The sequence below is a fragment of the Oncorhynchus keta genome, unplaced genomic scaffold (genome assembly GCF_023373465.1).
Source record: "Oncorhynchus keta strain PuntledgeMale-10-30-2019 unplaced genomic scaffold, Oket_V2 Un_contig_2111_pilon_pilon, whole genome shotgun sequence".
NCBI lineage: Eukaryota > Metazoa > Chordata > Actinopteri > Salmoniformes > Salmonidae > Oncorhynchus > Oncorhynchus keta.
The window spans coordinates 107,958-130,162 of NW_026282320.1; the positions used below are offsets into that span (position 1 = coordinate 107,958).

The 22,205-nt window shown below is 42.3% G+C and overlaps 1 protein-coding gene across 1 annotated transcript in view; it reads right to left on the bottom strand.

Moving 5' to 3' along the window:
* The window catches only part of LOC127920901 (thyrotropin-releasing hormone-degrading ectoenzyme-like), a 135,112-nt gene that overhangs the window by 63,418 nt on the left and 49,489 nt on the right, over positions 1–22,205 (bottom strand). Inside the window, exon 3 of the mRNA XM_052504922.1 lies at positions 14,491–14,556. Within this exon, the coding sequence (XP_052360882.1) occupies positions 14,491–14,556 (66 nt within the window). The remainder of the gene's footprint in view (positions 1–14,490; positions 14,557–22,205) is intronic.

Consider the following 22,205-nt stretch of genomic DNA (forward strand, 5'->3'; position numbering starts at 1 on the left):
TCATTCAGTCTGTCATTACTATCATTACTATCATTCAGTCTGTCATTAGTATCATTACTATCATTCAGTCTGTCATTACGATCATTCAGTCTGTCATTACTATCATTCAGTCTGTCATTAGTATCATTACTATCATTCAGTCTGTCATTACGATCATTACTATCATTCAGTCTGTCATTAGTATCATTACTATCATTCAGTCTGTCATTACGATCATTACTATCATTCAGTCTGTCATTAGTATCATTACTATCATTCAGTCTGTCATTACGATCATTCAGTCTGTCATTACTATCATTACGATCATTCAGTCTGTCATTACGATCATTCAGTCTGTCATTAGTATCATTACTATCATTCAGTCTGTCATTAGTATCATTACTATCATTCAGTCTGTCATTACGATCATTCAGTCTGTCATTAGTATCATTACGATCATTCAGTCTGTCATTAGTATCATTACGATCATTCAGTCTGTCATTACGATCATTCAGTCTGTCATTACTATCATTACTATCATTCAGTCTGTCATTACGATCATTACTATCATTCAGTCTGTCATTACGATCATTCAGTCTGTCATTAGTATCATTACGATCATTCAGTCTGTCATTACGATCATTACTATCATTCAGTCTGTCATTACGATCATTCAGTCTGTCATTAGTATCATTACGATCATTCAGTCTGTCATTACGATCAGTACGATCATTCAGTCTGTCATTACGATCATTCAGTCTGTCATTAGTATCATTACGATCATTCAGTCTGTCATTACGATCATTACGATCATTCAGTCTGTCATTACGATCATTACGATCATTCAGTCTGTCATTACGATCATTACTATCATTCAGTCTGGCATTACGATCATTACTATCATTCAGTCTGTCATTACGATCATTCAGTCTGTCATTACGATCATTCAGTCTGTCATTACTATCATTACTATCATTCAGTCTGTCATTACGATCATTACGATCATTCAGTCTGTCATTACTATCATTACTATCATTCAGTCTGTCATTACGATCATTCAGTCTGTCATTACGATCATTCAGTCTGTCATTACGATCATTACGATCATTCAGTCTGTCATTACAATCATTACTATCATTCAGTCTGTCATTACGATCATTCAGTCTGTCATTACTATCATTCAGTCTGTCATTACGATCATTCAGTCTGTCATTACTATCATTCAGTCTGTCATTACTATCATTCAGTCTGTCATTACTATCATTCAGTCTGTCATTACGATCATTCAGTCTGTCATTACTATCATTACTATCATTCAGTCTGTCATTACGATCATTCAGTCTGTCATTACGATCATTCAGTCTGTCATTACGATCATTACGATCATTCAGTCTGTCATTACAATCATTACGATCATTCAGTCTGTCATTACGATCATTCAGTCTGTCATTACGATCATTACGATCATTCAGTCTGTCATTACTATCATTACTATCATTCAGTCTGTCATTACTATCATTACTATCATTCAGTCTGTCATTACTATCATTCAGTCTGTCATTACTATCATTCAGTCTGTCATTACGATCATTCAGTCTGTCAGCCAGTCAGCCAGTCAGCAAGTCAGCCAATCAGTCAGCCAGTCAGTCAGTCAGTCTTTCAGCCAGTCAGCCAGTCAGCCAGTCAGTCAGGCAGCCAGTCAGCCAGCCAGCCAGTCAGCCAGTCAGGTACATTTCTAATGTCTGGGAAACCATGAGAGCTCACTGCTAAATGTGTTGAAACAGCATCGCTGGAGTGGACTGAGGGGGAGAGGAGGAGAGGGGGGGGGGGGGGGGGGGGAGGAGGGGAGAGGAGGAGGGAGAGGTAGGGGAGAGGCGAGGAGGGGAAGGAGGGGAGAGGAGGGGGGAGAGGTAGGAGCTAATCAGGAACTTGGGGAACGCAGTCAGAGCGACTCGCTTTGACAGCTCACCACAGCAGCACTCGAAATCAGAGTGGTAAATTTGCAGCCTTTCACCAATGCAGCACCTAGCCCGAGGAAAGAACCTCAGGACAGGACCAAACCACAGAACCTCAGCCCTTGCTTCCCCTGAATCCCAATACATACCCTAGGCTACTGTGTGTTTTTTTCTCTCTCTTAGGAAGTAGATGGACATCCTATAGGAAGTAGATGGACATCCTTAAGGAAGTAGATGGACATCCTATAGGAAGTAGATGGACATCCTATAGGAAGTAGATGGACATCCTATAGGAAGTAGATGGACATCCTATAGGAAGTAGATGGACATCCTTAAGGAAGTAGATGGACATCCTATAGGAAGTAGATGGACATCCTATAGGAAGTAGATGGACATCCTATAGGAAGTAGATGGACATCCTATAGGAAGTAGATGGACATCCTATAGGAAGTAGATGGACATCCTTAAGGAAGTAGATGGACATCCTATAGGAAGTAGATGGACATCCTATAGGAAGTAGATGGACATCCTATAGGAAGTAGATGGACATCCTATAGGAAGTAGATGGACATCCTATAGGAAGTAGATGGACATCCTATAGGAAGTAGATGGACATCCTATAGGAAGTAGATGGACATCCTATAGGAAGTAGATGGACATCCTATAGGAAGTAGATGGTCATCCTATAGGAAGTAGATGGACATCCTATAGGAAGTAGATGGACATCCTATAGGAAGTAGATGGACATCCTATAGGAAGTAGATGGTCATCCTATAGGAAGTAGATGGACATCCTTAAGGAAGTAGATGGACATCCTATAGGAAGTAGATGGACATCCTATAGGAAGTAGATGGACACCCTATAGGAAGTAGATGTACTTCCTCGGTATAAAGTGCAGGGGGAATTCTAAACGTAACAAGAAAGCGAGGACAAGAGAAACATAAGACCTTAATTGAAAACATGCGTTTCAGAATCAGTTAGTTGGGTTATAAAACTCCTCTGATGTTTTAAAAAGGAGAATTTATACATCAAAGACTGGACAGTTTGTAAAAATGTTTTCCAGGTGGGTGGTGTAGTGTAATATTGGCAAAGACTATGCAGAGGTGCCACCCTGAATAGTAAACTCAGCTTCTATATATTTTTCTGTGTTGGTCAGACTATAATAATAATAGTAGAGTTTGTTCAGTGCAGCGTAATCTCTAATCCCTGATCTGTAATCCAGGGCCACCAAGGACCAGGCGGTAAATACAAGGCAAGGGATTATTAGTGTTGTTATTGACACTGTCAATTCAGTCTGCTTTCCAAAGAGGACATTCTGTTCATGCTTCACCTGCTTTAGGATGACTAGATTAGCAGAATAAATCTTTTTTGGGGTGTTGGGGGGCGTTGACAATAATGATAGATCATTTCTTCACAGCGCTTGCCAGGGCAATAATTGACGTGACCAGAAGATTTTTAGATTCGTCATCATCCGTCTGTGGTGAATAATGTTGTCTGAACCTGTCGTAGTTTGACAGGTTCTCTATTCAGATGTGAAGCACCGTTAGTTATCTGGAAATCAGCCATCCTTCCTCTCGGGTGTCTAAAACAACACGTGATATTTCGGCTCCAATTTTTTTTTTAAAATGACGTTCAGCTTATAAAGCCTTCATAATGCCTTCATGAGCACTACATAAATGTGTTTGTTACAGAGCATCTATAACCGTATGTCAGGCTTTATAAAAAGGGTTCACAAATGTGGCACAACTTTGTGACATAATCACCAATGTCAAATGTGACATAATCACCAATGTCAAATGTGACATAATCACCAATGTCAAATGTGACATAATCACCAATGTCAAATGTGACATAACCCACTAGGTCAAATGTGACATAACCCACTAGGTCAAATGTGACATAACCCACTATGGCAAATGTGACATAACCCACTATGTCAAATGTGACATAACCCACTATGTCAAATGTGACATAATCACCAATGTCAAATGTGACATAAACACCAATGTCAAATGTGACATAACCCACTATGTCAAATGTGACATAACCCACTATGTCAAATGTGACATAATCACCAATGTCAAATGTGACATAATCACCAATGTCAAATGTGACATAACCCACTATGTCAAATGTGACATAACCCACTATGTCAAATGTGACATAAACATGTGCTTTGTAAAGGGTGACATATTGCGCTGCAGGATTCCAACACTCTCTAAAGTGAAGTCACGTTAGTCACATTTACACCGAATCTCATTCCCCGGACACTTCCTGGCCAAATGTGCCGAAGGTCGACAACTACTGTGATTATTATTATTTGACCCTGCTGGTCATTTATGAACATTTGAACATCTTGGTCATGTTCTGTTATAATCTCCACCCGGCACAGCCAGAAGAGGACTGGCCACCCCTCATAGCCTGGTTCCTCTCTAGGTTTCTTCCGAGGTTTTGGCCTTTCTAGGGAGTTTTTCCTAGCCACCGTGCTTCTACATCTGCATTGCTTGCTGTTTGGGGTTTTAGGCTGGGTTTCTGTACAGCACTTTGAGATATCAGCTGATGTACGAAGGGCTATATAAATACATTTGATTTGATTTGATTTGATGACCCAACACATCAAATGTGGCCTTCATTAGTCAGGGTTAAATTGTGGAAATGTTGAGCCATAATTCTAACTTTGTGGCTGTGTTAAATAGTGACGACCAGAGGGAACGTTTTTGCTAGCTAAGGATGACACATACTTTACTCAGTGAGGCCACTCCCATGTAATTCTATGGTCCCTCCCACTCAGGCCAACTCTGAATGGTTGCTATGCCAGGTTTCTATGTGCTGCGTGTCCAATAGCCTGGAGACGACGACGCACAAAGAAGCGCTGACCTTGATGAAAGCCAACCAACATAAGGACATTGAAAGTGGCTTTTCTTCCAGAGGCAAGTCACATGTTCCTCCGCACACATACACAACAATACAACGAGTCACACCGTGTGGTGCTGGGCCCGGTCGGGTTGGGCCCGGTCGGGTTGGGCCCGGTCGGGTCTTTGACACATCCCCCCCCCCCACTGAAAGATTAGCCATTAAAATGTGGCCACCATTGTAACAGGTTGTAATCAAACCCTGGTCTCCATGGGAACAGAGGAGGAATACCTGGTGAGGTAGTCTCAGGTTGGACTAGTCCAAATCATCTTGGTTCTGACACACGCACACGCACACACACACACGCACACACACGCACACACACACACACACACACACACACACACACACACACACACACACACACACACACACACACACACACACACACACACACACACACACACACACACACACACACACACACACACACGCTTCACATGTCCATGAACCGATTGAAATCCCTCTCCCACTCTACAGTGACCTGTGGGATCATGAGAAAACCTTCATAGATCAGCAGAACGTAAATAACCTGTTCATTGACCCTTTATGTAGCCTCCTGTAATACTTTATTTGAAGTGAGACACCCTCGGTCCTTTATAACACATCTATATAGACTCTATATCGCATCTCGCAGAACTTACTTTGAAATCAGACCCCTTTGGTAAACATTTTTATATTTTTTTAAAACAATATCAAAACGTTACATTTCAAAAAAGTCCAGCAACGTAATTACATCGAACAGTACGCAGGGACTCTGAATAACGTAGCTTTTCCCTGAGCTGGCGGAGGAATGGTCCGTGCCTCTCTGCCTCCTGCAGGTACTGAAGGTTGCAACTTTAAAAGTAACAACAAAGAAAGTTAGCAGGTCTGTGAGGAAAGGCCTTTGCCACTCAAATCTGGAAAAAAAAACATTTCTGTGTTTTATTATTTTATTTATTGAACCTTTATTTAACTGGGAAAGTTAGTTTAAGAACAAATTGTTATTTACAATGACGACCTACCCCGGCCAAACCTTCCCCTACCCCCGGACGACGCTCCCCGGACGACGCTGGGCCAATTGTGCTGCGGCAGAAAAACTCTGAATGGGGAAATGGGAAACTCCCATTCGATTTGTATATTATTCATATTTTATTTACAAAACTCATGATGTGACTATGAGACATGGCTGTATCTATTTATTGTAAATAACGATTGTGGTAGTTACAGTCTGTAATCTAACTCAACACGTAACCAATTCATTTCAATTACAATAAAATAAAGCTTAACTGACTGGTTTCCGGTGGCACCACAAATTAGTATTTGATTTGCGAACTTACATTGCTACAGAAACACTGCTAACCAAACAACACAGTTCAGGGAGGACTGAATTAAAGGGCAACGACACTCAAAAATCAAAGTTTCTTGGAGAACTCAAAACTCATTCCCTGTTGTGGTTCAAGCATTGTTGTAAACACAGAAAATCAAATTGAGTTGTTTTTCTATTTTAAAAAGTGTTGGGGAAAATGGGGGAAATCTCAAATGTGGAAAAACAATAACAGAGAAAACAGAATTTGGAGAAAAAATATTGAGTTAGGCCAAAAAAATATCACCGATTTTAAACTATGGAACATTTTTGTTGCTGTGTATGACTGCACTTTAGAGTGTGTCCTCCTGCAGCACAGCATTTTGACTGCACTTTAGAGTGTGTCCTCCTGCAGCACAGCATTTTGACTGCACTTTAGAGTGTGTCCTCCTGCAGCACAGCATTTTGACTGCACTTTAGAGTGTGTCCTCCTGCAGCACAGCATTTTGACTGCACTTTAGAGTGTGTCCTCCTGCAGCACAGCATTTTGACTGCACTTTAGAGTGTGTCCTCCTGCAGCACAGCATTTTGACTGCACTTTAGAGTGTGTCCTCCTGCAGCACAGCATTTTGGGGGAAGTTGAGGTCAGCTCCAATATTGGCTCTGCACCCAGGAGGGAAAGAGGTTGGGTTATCCTAGAAATGTTTTACAGTAATATAATATAATTTATACGCAATTTATCAAACGCTTTATCCAAAAAGAGACTTTCAGTCATGAGCGCGTACATTGTTTTTTTACCGTGTGGGTAGTCATGACAACCTAACCCACTATCCCGGTGCTGCGATGCTCTACCCGAGATGCATGACGAGGTTATAATGCTTTGCGAAGCCTTCATATGATGTATACGGACCTTTACGAAGCAGTGCTCCTGCCACCCACTATAAAGCACAACTTCATTTTTGACATAGTGGATTATGTCACATTTGACATTGCTGGTTATGTCACACAGTTACGCCACACTTATGAGGCCTGTTATAGAGCATGACATACGGTTATAGATCATTTCTGACAGGTTTATGTTGTGTTTATGAAGCCTGTTATAGAGCATGACATACGGTTATAGATCATTCGTGACACGTTTATGTTGTGTTTATGAAGGCTTTATGAAGCCTGTTATAGAGCATGACATACGGTTATAGATCATTCGTGACACGTTTATGTTGTGTTTATGAAGGCTTTATGAAGCCTGTTATAGAGCATGACATACGGTTATAGATCATTTGTGACACATTTATGTTGTGTTTATGAAGGCTTTATGAAGCCTGTTATAGAGCATGACATACGGTTATAGATCATTTGTGACACGTTTATGTTGTGTTTATGAAGGCTTTATGAAGCCTGTTATAAGCTGTACGTCATTTAAAAAGGGGACCGTTGATCATGGCTTTGAACACACAAACACAAACACAAACACACACACACCTTCTGTATCCTCTGAGACATATTGACAGGGGGAGTAAGCCAGGATAGACCAGCCATGCTGCCAGTGATCCTGGGCTTCCCTTCACAAAAGGCTTTGTGCCCGCCTCACGTGGCAGATTACTGATGCAAATTGGTTTCTCATGAACAGCCCGATGGAAAGCTGTGAATATCAGCATTCATTGAATTAATTGGCCGTCACAGACGATTGATGAGGCGTTAGATGTGTCAAAGGGGACAAACAGAGGTAGTGAGAAGTGAAATCCTCTTTATCACTCAAAGGTGTGCCTATCGCATGTCTTTAGTGCTTATAGTACTTCCAGTACTTACCCCTATAGGGGCAGACAGACAGATCATGACCTATTCATAGGGATACAATGGGTGATTGAAGTGGTGACAACAACAGTGAAATATCCAGGCTGCATGTTGCAGAGGATCTCGGCAGAGAGTATCGTTTCCAATGGCCAAGTATTGCACATCGTTGTAGTTCTAAATGATGTCTAGAGATATCATTACAGTAGTGGAGATGTGAGGAGAGAACTGAGGATGCTGGGTCCTTCATGGAGAGTGGAGGTGTGAGGAGAGAACTGAGGATGCTGGGTCCTTCATGGAGAGTGGAGGTGTGAGGAGAGAACTGAGGATGCTGGGTCCTTCATGGACAGTGGAGGTGTGAGGAGAGAACTGAGGATGCTAGGTCCTTCATGGACAGTGGAGGTGTGAGGAGAGAACTGAGGATGCTGGGTCCTTCATGGACAGTGGAGATGTGAGGAGAGAACTGAGGATGCTGGGTCCTTCATGGACAGTGGAGATGTGAGGAGAGAACTGAGGATGCTAGGTCCTTCATGGACAGTGGAGGTGTGAGGAGAGAACTGAGGATGCTGGGTCTTTCATGGACAGTGGAGGTGTGAGGAGAGAACTGAGGATGCTGGGTCCTTCATGGACAGTGGAGGTGTGAGGAGAGAACTGAGGATGCTGGGTCCTTCATGGACAGTGGAGATGTGAGGAGAGAACTGAGGATGCTAGGTCCTTCATGGACAGTGGAGGTGTGAGGAGAGAACTGAGGATGCTGGGTCCTTCATGGACAGTGGAGGTGTGAGGAGAGAACTGAGGTTGCTGGGTCCTTCATGGACAGTGGAGATGTGAGGAGAGAACTGAGGATGCTAGGTCCTTCATGGACAGTGGAGGTGTGAGGAGAGAACTGAGGATGCTGGGTCCTTCATGGACAGTGGAAGTGTGAGGAGAGAACTGAGGATGCTGGGTCCTTCATGGAGACTGGAGATGTGAGGAGAGAACTGAGGATGCTGGGTCCTTCATGGACAGTGGAGGTGTGAGGAGAGAACTGAGGATGCTGGGTCCTTCATGGACAGTGGAGGTGTGAGGAGAGAACTGAGGATGCTTGGTCCTTCATGGAGAGTGGAGGTGTGAGGAGAGAACTGAGGATGCTGGGTCCTTCATGGACAGTGGAGGTGTGAGGAGAGAACTGAGGATGCTGGGTCCTTCATGGACAGTGGAGGTGTGAGGAGAGAACTGAGGATGCTGGGTCCTTCATGGAGAGTGGAGATGTGAGGAGAGAACTGAGGATGCTAGGTCCTTCATGGACAGTGGAGGTGTGAGGAGAGAACTGAGGATGCTGGGTACTTCATGGACAGTGGAGGTGTGAGGAGAGAACTGAGGATGCTGGGTCCTTCATGGACAGTGGAGATGTGAGAAGAGAACTGAGGATGCTAGGTCCTTCATGGACAGTGGAGGTGTGAGGAGAGAACTGAGGATGCTGGGTCCTTCATGGACAGTGGAGATGTGAGGAGAGAACTGAGGATGCATGGTCCTTCATGGACAGTGGAGGTGTGAGGAGAGAACTGAGGATGCTTGGTCCTTCATGGACAGTGGAGGTGTGAGTAGAGAACTGAGGATGCATGGTCCTTCATGGACAGTGGAGGTGTGAGGAGAGAACTGAGGATGCTGGGTCCTTCATGGACAGTGGAGGTGTGAAGAGAGAACTGAGGATGCTGGGTCCTTCATGGACAGTGGAAGTGTGAGGAGAGAACTGAGGATGCTGGGTCCTTCATGGACAGTGGAGGTGTGAGGAGAGAACTGAGGATGCTTGGTCCTTCATGGACAGTGGAGGTGTGAGTAGAGAACTGAGGATGCATGGTCCTTCATGGACAGTGGAGGTGTGAGGAGAGAACTGAGGATGCTGGGTCCTTCATGGACAGTGGAGATGTGAGGAGAGAACTGAGGATGCTAGGTCCTTCATGGACAGTGGAGGTGTGAGGAGAGAACTGAGGATGCTTGGTCCTTCATGGACAGTGGAGGTGTGAGTAGAGAACTGAGGATGCATGGTCCTTCATGGACAGTGGAGGTGTGAGGAGAGAACTGAGGATGCTGGGTCCTTCATGGACAGTGGAGGTGAAGAGAGAACTGAGGATGCTGGGTCCTTCATGGACAGTGGAAGTGTGAGGAGAGAACTGAGGATGCTGGGTCCTTCATGGACAGTGGAGGTGTGAGGAGAGAACTGAGGATGCTTGGTCCTTCATGGACAGTGGAGGTGTGAGTAGAGAACTGAGGATGCATGGTCCTTCATGGACAGTGGAGGTGTGAGGAGAGAACTGAGGATGCTGGGTCCTTCATGGACAGTGGAGATGTGAGGAGAGAACTGAGGATGCTAGGTCCTTCATGGACAGTGGAGGTGTGAGGAGAGAACTGAGGATGCTGGGTCTTTCATGGACAGTGGAGGTGTGAGGAGAGAACTGAGGATGCTGGGTCCTTCATGGACAGTGGAGATGTGAGGAGAGAACTGAGGATGCTGGGTCCTTCATGGACAGTGGAGGTGTGAGGAGAGAACTGAGGATGCTGGGTCCTTCTTGGACAGTGGAAGTGTGAGGAGAAAAATAAGACTGCTTGTTGTTTCATGGTCTGTTATTTACCAGACAGAACCCAGGTCCTGACTCTCTGTTATTTACCAGGCAGAACCCAGGTCCTGACTCTCTGTTATTTACCAGACAGAACCCAGGTCCTGACTCTCTGTTATTTACCAGACAGAACCCAGGTCCTGACTCTCTGTTATTTACCAGACAGAACCCAGGTCCTGACTCTCTGTTATTTACCAGGCAGAACCCAGGTCCTGACTCTGTTATTTACCAGGCAGAACCCAGGTCCTGACTCTCTGTTATTTACCAGACAGAACCCAGGTCCTGACTCTCTGTTATTTACCAGACAGAACCCAGGTCCTGACTCTCTGTTATTTATCAGGCAGAACCCAGGTCCTGACTCTGTTATTTACCAGACAGAACCCAGGTCCTGACTCTCTGTTATTTACCAGAGAGAACCCAGGTCCTGACTCTCTGTTATTTACCAGACAGAACCCAGGTCCTGACTCTGTTATTTACCAGGCAGAACCCAGGTCCTGACTCTGTTATTTACCAGGCAGAACCCAGGTCCTGACTCTCTGTTATTTACCAGACAGAACCCAGGTCCTGACTCTCTGTTATTTACCAGGCAGAACCCAGGTCCTGACTCTGTTATTTACCAGGCAGAACCCAGGTCCTGACTCTGTTATTTACCAGACAGAACCCAGGTCCTGACTCTCTGTTATTTACCAGACAGAACCCAGGTCCTGACTCTGTTATTTACCAGACAGAACCCAGGTCCTGACTCTCTGTTATTTACCAGACAGAACCCAGGTCCTGATTCTCTGTTATTTACCAGACATAACCCAGGTCCTGACTCTCTGTTATTTACCAAGTAGAACCCAGGTCCTGACTCTCTGTTATTTACCAGGTAGAACCCAGGTCCTGACTCTGTTATTTACCAGACAGAACCCAGGTCCTGACTCTGGTATTTACCAGGCAGAACCCAGGTCCTGACTCTCTGTTATTTACCAGACAGAACCCAGGTCCTGACTCTCTGTTATTTACCAGGCAGAACCCAGGTCCTGACTCTGTTATTTACCAGACAGAACCCAGGTCCTGACTCTGTTATTTACCAGGCAGAACCCAGGTCCTGACACTCTGTTATTTACCAGGTAGAACCCAGGTCCTGACTCTGTTATTTACCAGGTAGAACCCAGGTCCTGACTCTGTTATTTGCCAGGTAGAACCCAGGTCCTGACTCTCTGTTATTTACCAGACAGAACCCAGGTCCTGACACTCTGTTATTTACCAGACAGAACCCAGGTCCTGACTCTCTGTTATTTACCAGGGAGAACCCAGGTCCTGATTCTTTAAATAGCCACCCTTTGCCTTGATCACAGCTTTGCAAACTCTTGGCATTCTCTCAACCAGCTTCACCTGGAATGATTTTCCAACAGTCTTGTAGGAGTTCCCACATATACTGAGCACTTGCTGGCTACTTTTCCGTCACTCTGCGGTCCAACTCATGCCAAACCATCTCAATTTGGTTGAGATTGAGGGATTGTGGAGGCCAGGTCATCTGATGCAGCACTCTCCTTGGTAAAATAGCCCTTACACAGCCTGGAGGTGTGTTGGGTTATTGTCCTGTTGAAAAACAATGTTAGTCCAACTAAGTCCAAACCAGATGGGATGGCGTATTAGTGCAGAATGCTGTGGTAGCTATGCTGGTTAAGTGTGCCTTCAATTCGAAATAAATCACAGACAGTGTCACCAGCAAAGTACCCCCACACCATAACACCTCCTCCTCCATGCTTCACGGTGGGAAATGCACATGTGCAGATCATCCGTTCACCCACACAGAGTCTCACAAATACACAGCGGTTGGAACCATATATCTCCCATTTGGACCAGTCTAATGTCCATTGCTCATGTTTCTTGGACCAAGCAAGTCTCTTCTTATTATTGGTGTCCTTTAGTAGTGGTTTCGTTGCAGCAATTCAACCATGAAGGCCTGATTCACACAGTCTCCTCTGAACAGTTGATGTTGAGATGTGTCTGTTACTTCAACTCTGTGAAGCATTTATTTGGGCTGCAAATTCTGAGGTTGGTAACTCTAATGAACTTATCCTCTGCAGCAGAGGTAACTCTGGGTCTTCCTTTGCTGTGGTGGTCCTCATGAGAGCCAGTTTCATCATAACGCTTGATGGTTTTCGCGACTGCACTTGAAGAAACTTTCAAAGTTATGAAAATGTTCCGTATTGACTGACCTTCATGTCTTAAAGTAATAATGGACTGTCATTTCTATTTGCTTATTTCAGCAGTTCTTGCCACAATATGGACTTGGTCTTTTACCAAATAGGGCTATCTTCTGTATACCACCCCAACCTTGTCACAACACAAAACTGATTGGCTCAAACACACTAAGTAGGAAAGAAATTCCACAAATGTACTTTTAACAAGGCACACCTGTTAATTGAAATGCATTCCGGGTGACTATGTCATGAAGCTAGTTGAGAGAGTGTTTGAAGCTGTCACCAAGGCAAAGGGTGGCTATTATCAATGTCTTCTCTATTATTCTACAATGTAGAAAGAAAGAAAAGAGTAGATGTTCTAAAACTTTTGACCAGTTGTGTGTGTATATATATATACAGTTGAAGTCTGAAGTTTGCATACATCTTAGCCAAATACATTTAAACTTAGTTTTTCACAATTCCTGACATTTAATTATAGTAAAAAAAATCCTTTCTTAGGTCAGTTAGGATCATAACTTTATCTTAAGAATGTGAAATATCAGAATAATAGTAGAGAGAATGATTTATTTCAGCTTTTATTTCCTTCATCACATTCTCAGTGGGTCAGAAGTTTACATACACTCAATTAGTATTTGGTAGCATTGCGTTTACATTGTTTAACTTGGGTCAAACGTTTTGGGTAGCCTTCCACAAGCTTCCCATAATACGTTGGGTGAATTTTGGTCCATTCCTCCTGACAGAGCTGCTGTAACTGAGTCAGGTTTGTAGGCTCCTTGCTCGCACACGCTTTTTCAGTTCTGCCCTCACTTCTCCAAAAGTATGATCATTGTCCCCATGTGCATTTGCAAACCGCAGTCTGGCTTCATCCTTGCTGAGCAGCCTTTCAGGTTATGTCGATATAGGACTTGTTTTACTGTGGATATAGATACTTTTGTACCTGTTTCCTCCAGCATCTTCACAACGTCTTTTGCTGTTGTTCTGAGATTGATTTTCACTTTTTGCACCAAAGTACGTTCATCTCTAGGAGACAGAATGCGTCTCCTTCCTGAGCGGTATGATGGCTGCGTGGTCCCATGATGTTTATACTTGCGTACTATTGTTTGTACAGATGAATGTGGTACCTTCAGATATTTGGACATTTCTCCCAGGGATGAACCAGAATTTTTTTCTGATTTCTTTTGATTTGCCCATGATATCAAGCAAAGAGGCACTGAGCTTGAAGGTAGGCCTTGAAATACATCCACAGGTACACCTCCAATTGACTCCATATATGTCAATTAGACTATCAGAAGCTTCTAAAGCCATGACATCATTTTCTGGAATTTTCCAAGCTGTTTAAAGGCACAGTCAACTTAGTGTATATAAACTTCTGACCCAATGGAATTGTGATACAGTGAATTATAAGTGAAATAATCTGTCTGTAAACAATTGTTAAAAAAATGACGTGTCATACACAAAGTAGATGTCCTAACAGACATACCAAAACTAAAGTTTGTTTACAAGAAAAATTGTGGCGTGGTTGAAAAAAGAGAGCGAGAGAGAGAGAGAGAGAGAGAGAGAGAGAGAGAGAGAGAGAGAGAGAGAGAGAGAGAGAGAGAGAGAGAGAGACAGCGAGAGAGCGAGAGAGAGAGAGAGAGAGAGAGAGAGAGAGAGAGAGAGAGAGACAGAGAGAGAGAGAGAGAGAGAGAGAGAGAGAGAGAGAGAGAGAGAGAGAGAGAGACAGAGAGAGACAGAGAGAGACAGAGAGAGAGAGAGCAAAAGCAATCAACATTCCATACCTCAGTCAGTTTGTTCCATAAGTCATCTCTGCCCGCGTTGCTGTACATGTGTGTCATCAAGTAATCCTGTAAAGGGACAATGACATATTTTAGAGACAGATTGTTTTAATTTAACATGTCAGGCACAAATATAATATACCCAGTTTGACGGACAGCAGAGTTGCTTCTGGGGATTATTCCCCCTACACCCAGACAAATGCACAGCTAATCCCTTTCAATAGAATATCAACTTGATTTATGCAAATTATGCCCAACTGGGAAGGAGAGATTTGTCAATGTGTCCTCATGTAATAAAACTAAATAAATATAGCCGAATTGTCAAAACTCCGTCTCACTCAAAATCTCTTCCCCAGTGAATGAGAAGTTTGGGAATTCTGCGTATCTTCCGAGTATATGTAGAGTGAGCCCAACGTCTGTGAGCACACCAAGCCAAGGCTGCTTTTGAACTATTTATAATGAGTTCCCAGTAGTCACAATGTACAGCCATGTTCCTGTGCCACAAACCTCAACTAGAACAATGTCAGTGTAACTCTTCACATAATTCACTGTGAGATTCCTCCAACAACACAGGTTTATAATCTTATCACGCTGTCTGTTCGGCTACTTCGCAATTTTAGAAAACAGCGTCAGCAGGGAAAGAGACCTAACTACTCAAAGGCAGGTGATGTACTCTAAAGTATTCTTTACAAGTTATACTATGAAATTATACTAATGTATTATTTCTAAATTATATCTTAAATTATAATATTATGATTATCGTTGTTTATTTTTAGAACTATTCTCTCTCCGATTGATGCATTTCATGAATCTGCTGTGATGGTGGTTATCAAGGAAAGGCTGTAGGAGAGGGTCAACACAGCCGGACAGCTGAGACAGCAGGACAGTGGCACGTTTTAACCAGTTTGGGAGCTAGATATCAAGTCAGGAGGTTGCAGACTGGACTCAATTTACTGGTTGGGGGTTTAATGATCTCCAGTCTGGTGTGGACAGCAAGGAGAGTACAACAATGGAAGGAGAGAAAGAAGAACGGAAGAAAAGGAACATGGAATATCTGTTTCCTGATTCTAGAACTGTGTCTCTCAGAGGTCTACTGATTCTAGAACTGTGTCTCTCAGAGGTCTACTGATTCTAGAACTATGTCTCTCTATAGAACTATGTCTCTCAGAGGTCTACTGATTATAGATCTATGTCTCTCAGAGGTCTACTGATTATAGATCTATGTCTCTCAGAGGACTACTGATTATAGATCTATGTCTCTCAGAGGTCTACTGATTCTAGAACTGTCTCTCAGAGGTCTCCTGATTATAGATCTATGTCTCTCAGAGGTCTACTGATTATAGATCTATGTCTCTCAGAGGTCTCCTGATTCTAGATCTATGTCTCTCAGAGGTCTCCTGATTCTAGATCTATGTCTCTCAGAGGTCTACTGATTATAGATCTATGTCTCTCAGAGGTCTACTGATTATAGATCTATGTCTCTCAGAGGTCTCCTGATTCTAGATCTATGTCTCTCAGAGGTCTCCTGATTCTAGATCTATGTCTCTCAGAGGTCTCCTGATTATAGATCTATGTCTCTCAGAGGTCTACTGATTATAGATCTATGTCTCTCAGAGGTCTCCTGATTCTAGATCTATGTCTCTCAGAGGTCTCCTGATTCTAGATCTATGTCTCTCAGAGGTCTACTGATTCTAGAACTATGTCTCTCAGAGGTCTACTGATTCTAGAACTATGTCTCTCAGAGGTCTACTGATTATAGAACTATGTCTCTCAGAGGTCTACTGATTCTAGAACTATGTCTCTCAGAGGTCTACTGATTCTAGAACTATGTCTCTCAGAGGTCTCCTGATTCTAGAACTATGTCTCTCAGAGGTCTCCTGATTATAGATCTATGTCTCTCAGAGGTCTACTGATTATAGAACTATGTCTCTCAGAGGTCTCCTGATTCTAGAACTATGTCTCTCAGAGGTCTCCTGATTATAGAACTATGTCTCTCAGAGGTCTACTGATTCTAGAACTATGTCTCTCAGAGGTCTACTGATTATAGATCTATGTCTCTCAGAGGTCTCCTGATTCTAGATCTATGTCTCTCAGAGGACTACTGATTATAGAACTATGTCTCTCAGAGGTCTCCTGATTATAGATCTATGTCTCTCAGAGGACTACTGATTCTAGAACTGTCTCTCAGAGGTCTCCTGATTCTAGATCTATGTCTCTCAGAGGTCTCCTGATTCTAGATCTATGTCTCTCAGAGGTCTCCTGATTCTAGATCTATGTCTCTCAGAGGTCTCCTGATTATAGATCTATGTCTCTCAGAGGTCTCCTGATTATAGAACTGTGTCTCTCAGAGGTCTCCTGATTATAGATCTATGTCTCTCAGAGGTCTACTGATTATAGATCTATGTCTCTCAGAGGTCTCCTGATTCTAGATCTATGTCTCTCAGAGGACTACTGATTATAGATCTATGTCTCTCAGAGGTCTACTGATTCTAGAACTGTCTCTCAGAGGTCTCCTGATTATAGATCTATGTCTCTCAGAGGTCTACTGATTATAGATCTATGTCTCTCAGAGGTCTCCTGATTCTAGATCTATGTCTCTCAGAGGTCTCCTGATTCTAGATCTATGTCTCTCAGAGGTCTACTGATTATAGATCTATGTCTCTCAGAGGTCTACTGATTATAGATCTATGTCTCTCAGAGGTCTCCTGATTCTAGATCTATGTCTCTCAGAGGTCTCCTGATTCTAGATCTATGTCTCTCAGAGGTCTCCTGATTATAGATCTATGTCTCTCAGAGGTCTACTGATTATAGATCTATGTCTCTCAGAGGTCTCCTGATTCTAGATCTATGTCTCTCAGAGGTCTCCTGATTCTAGATCTATGTCTCTCAGAGGTCTACTGATTCTAGAACTATGTCTCTCAGAGGTCTACTGATTCTAGAACTATGTCTCTCAGAGGTCTACTGATTATAGAACTATGTCTCTCAGAGGTCTCCTGATTCTAGAACTATGTCTCTCAGAGGTCTCCTGATTATAGATCTATGTCTCTCAGAGGTCTACTGATTATAGAACTATGTCTCTCAGAGGTCTCCTGATTCTAGAACTATGTCTCTCAGAGGTCTCCTGATTATAGAACTATGTCTCTCAGAGGTCTACTGATTCTAGAACTATGTCTCTCAGAGGTCTACTGATTATAGATCTATGTCTCTCAGAGGTCTCCTGATTCTAGATCTATGTCTCTCAGAGGTCTACTGATTATAGAACTATGTCTCTCAGAGGTCTACTGATTATAGAACTATGTCTCTCAGAGGTCTCCTGATTATAGATCTATGTCTCTCAGAGGTCTCCTGATTATAGAACTATGTCTCTCAGAGGTCTCCTGATTATAGAACTATGTCTCTCAGAGGTCTCCTGATTATAGAACTATGTCTCTCAGAGGTCTACTGATTATAGATCTATGTCTCTCAGAGGTCTCCTGATTATAGAACTATGTCTCTCAGAGGTCTACTGATTATAGAACTGTGTCTCTCAGAGGACTACTGATTATAGAACTATGTCTCTCAGAGGTCTCCTGATTCTAGATCTATGTCTCTCAGAGGTCTCCTGATTATAGAACTATGTCTCTCAGAGGACTACTGATTATAGAACTATGTCTCTCAGAGGACTACTGATTATAGAACTATGTCTCTCAGAGGACTACTGATTATAGATCTATGTCTCTCAGAGGTCTACTGATTATAGAACTGTGTCTCTCAGAGGTCTACTGATTCTAGAACTATGTCTCTCAGAGGTCTCCTGATTCTAGAACTATGTCTCTCAGAGGTCTACTGATTCTAGAACTATGTCTCTCAGAGGTCTACTGATTATAGATCTATGTCTCTCAGAGGACTACTGATTATAGAACTATGTCTCTCAGAGGTCTCCTGATTATAGAACTATGTCTCTCAGAGGACTACTGATTATAGAACTATGTCTCTCAGAGGACTACTGATTATAGAACTATGTCTCTCAGAGGACTACTGATTCTAGAACTATGTCTCTCTATAGATCTATGTCTCTCAGAGGTCTACTGATTCTAGAACTATGTCTCTCAGAGGTCTCCTGATTATAGAACTATGTCTCTCAGAGGACTACTGATTATAGAACTATGTCTCTCAGAGGACTACTGATTCTAGAACTATGTCTCTCAGAGGACTACTGATTATAGAACTATGTCTCTCAGAGGACTACTGATTATAGAACTATGTCTCTCAGAGGACTACTGATTCTAGACTACTATGAACTATGTCTCAGAGGTCTACTGATTCTAGATCTATGTCTCTCAGAGGTCTACTGATTCTAGAACTATGTCTCTCAGAGGTCTCCTGATTATAGAACTATGTCTCTCAGAGGTCTACTGATTATAGAACTATGTCTCTCAGAGGTCTACTGATTATAGAACTATGTCTCTCAGAGGTCTACTGATTCTAGAACTATGTCTCTATACTGATTCTAGAACTATGTCTCTCTCAGAGGTCTACTGATTATAGATCTATGTCTCTCAGAGGTCTACTGATTCTAGATCTATGTCTCTCAGAGGTCTACTGATTATAGAACTATGTCTCTCAGAGGTCTCTAGAACTATGTCTCTCTATAGATCTATGTCTCTCAGAGGACTACTGATTCTAGAACTATGTCTCTCAGAGGTCTCCTGATTATAGAACTATGTCTCTCAGAGGACTACTGATTATAGAACTATGTCTCTCAGAGGTCTACTGATTCTAGAACTATGTCTCTCAGAGGTCTACTGATTATAGAACTATGTCTCTCAGAGGTCTACTGATTCTAGAACTATGTCTCTCAGAGGTCTACTGATTATAGAACTATGTCTCTCAGAGGTCTACTGATTATAGAACTATGTCTCTCAGAGGTCTACTGATTATAGATCTATGTCTCTCAGAGGTCTACTGATTATAGATCTATGTCTCTCAGAGGTCTACTGATTATAGATCTATGTCTCTCAGAGGTCTACTGATTATAGAACTATGTCTCTCAGAGGTCTACTGATTATAGAACTGTGTCTCTCAGAGGTCTACTGATTATTATGTCTCTAGATCTATGTCTCTCAGAGGTCTACTGATTATAGAACTATGTCTCTCAGAGGTCTACTGATTATAGAACTATGTCTCTCAGAGGTCTACTGATTCTAGATCTATGTCTCTCAGAGGTCTACTGATTCTACTATGTCTCTCTATAATCTATGTCTCTCAGAGGTCTACTGATTCTAGAACTATGTCTCTCAGAGGTCTACTGATTATAGAACTATGTCTCTCAGAGGTCTACTGATTCTAGAACTATGTCTCTCAGAGGTCTACTGACTAGATACTATGTCTCTCAGAGGTCTACTGATTATAGAACTATGTCAGAGGTCTACTGATTCTAGATCTATGTCTCTCAGAGGTCTACTGATTATAGAACTATGTCTCTCAGAGGTCTACTGATTCTAGATCTATGTCTCTCAGAGGTCTACTGATTCTAGAACTATGTCTCTCAGAGGTCTCCTGATTATAGAACTATGTCTCTCAGAGGTCTACTGATTCTAGAACTATGTCTCTCAGAGGTCTACTGATTCTAGAACTATGTCTCTCAGAGGTCTCCTGATTATAGAACTATGTCTCTCAGAGGTCTCAGAACTAGGTCTCTACTGATTCTAGAACTATGTCTCTCAGAGGTCTACTGATTATAGATCTATGTCTCTCAGAGGTCTACTGATTATAGAACTATGTCTCTCAGAGGTCTCCCTGATTATAGATCTATGTCTCTCATGTCTACTGATTATAGAACTATGTCTCTCAGAGGTCTACTGATTATAGAACTATGTCTCTCAGAGGTCTACTGATTATAGATCTATGTCTCTCAGAGGTCTACTGATTATAGAACTATGTCTCTCAGAGGTCTACTGATTATAGAACTATGTCTCTCAGAGGTCTCCTGATTATAGATCTATGTCTCTCAGAGGTCTACTGATTATAGAACTATGTCTCTCAGAGGTCTCCTGATTATAGAACTATGTCTCTCAGAGGTCTACTGATTATAGAACTATGTCTCTCAGAGGTCTCCTGATTATAGAACTATGTCTCTCAGAGGTCTACTGATTATAGAACTATGTCTCTCAGAGGTCTACTGATTATAGAACTATGTCTCTCAGAGGTCTACTGATTATAGAACTATGTCTCTCAGAGGTCTACTGATTATAGAACTATGTCTCTCAGAGGTCTACTGATTATAGAACTATGTCTCTCAGAGGTCTCTGATTACTATGATTGATTCTAGAACTATGTCTCTCAGAGGTCTACTGATTATAGAACTATGTCTCTCAGAGGTCTACTGATTATAGAACTATGTCTCTCAGAGGTCTACTATGTCTCTCAGAGGTCTACTGATTCTAGAACTATGTCTCTCAGAGGTCTCCTGATTATAGATCTATGTCTCTCAGAGGTCTACTGATTCTAGAACTATGTCTCTCAGAGGTCTACTGATCTATGTCTCTAGAGGTCTACTGTCTCTCAGAGGTCTACTGATTATAGAACTATGTCTCTCAGAGGTCTACTGATTATAGACTATGTCTGGGAGGTCTGATTATAGATCTATGTCTCTCAGAGGTCTACTGATTGTCCTAGAACTATGTCTCTCAGAGCTCTACTGATTATAGAACTATGTCTCTCAGAGGTCTACTGATTCTAGAACTACTATAGAACTATGTCTCTCAGAGGTCTACTGATTATAGAACTATGTCTCTCAGAGGTCTACTGATTATAGAACTATGTCTCTCAGAGGACTACTATTCTGAACTATGTCTTCTATAGAACTATGTCTCTCAGAGGTCTACTGATTCTAGAACTATGTCTCTCAGAGGTCTACTGATTATAGAACTATGTCTCTCAGAGGTCTACTGATTCTAGAACTATGATTATAGATCTATGTCTCTCAGAGGTCTACTGATTATAGAACTATGTCTCTCAGACTGGTCTCCTGATTATAGAACTATGTCTCTCAGAGGTCTACTGATTCTAGAACTATGTCTCTCAGAGGTCTACTGATTATAGAACTATGTCTCTCAGAGGTCTACTGATTATAGAACTATGTCTCTCAGAGGTCTACTGATTATAGATCTATGTCTCTCAGAGGTCTACTGATTATAGAACTATGTCTCTCAGAGGTCTACTGATTATAGATCTATGTCTCTCAGACTGGTCATGTCTCTGATTGATTAGAACTATGTCTCTCAGAGGTCTACTGATTATAGAACTATGTCTCTCAGAGGTCTACTGATTATAGAACTATGTCTCTCAGAGGTCTACTGATTATAGAACTATGTCTCTCAGAGGTCTCTGATTATGATTCTATAGATCTATGTCTCTCAGAGGTCTACTGATTTACTAGAGATCTATGTCTCTCAGAGGTCTACTGATTATAGAACTATGTCTCTCAGAGGTCTCCTGATTATAGAACTATGTCTCTCAGAGGTCTACTGATTCTAGAACTGTGTCTTCAGAGGTCTACTGATTCTAGAACTGTGTCTCTCAGAGGTCTACTGATTCTAGAACTATGTCTCTCAGAGGTCTACTGATTCTAGAACTATGTCTCTCAGAGGACTACTGATTATAGAACTATGTCTCTCATAGAACTATGTCTCTCAGAGGTCTTATAGAACTATGTCTCTCAGAGGTCTACTGATTAT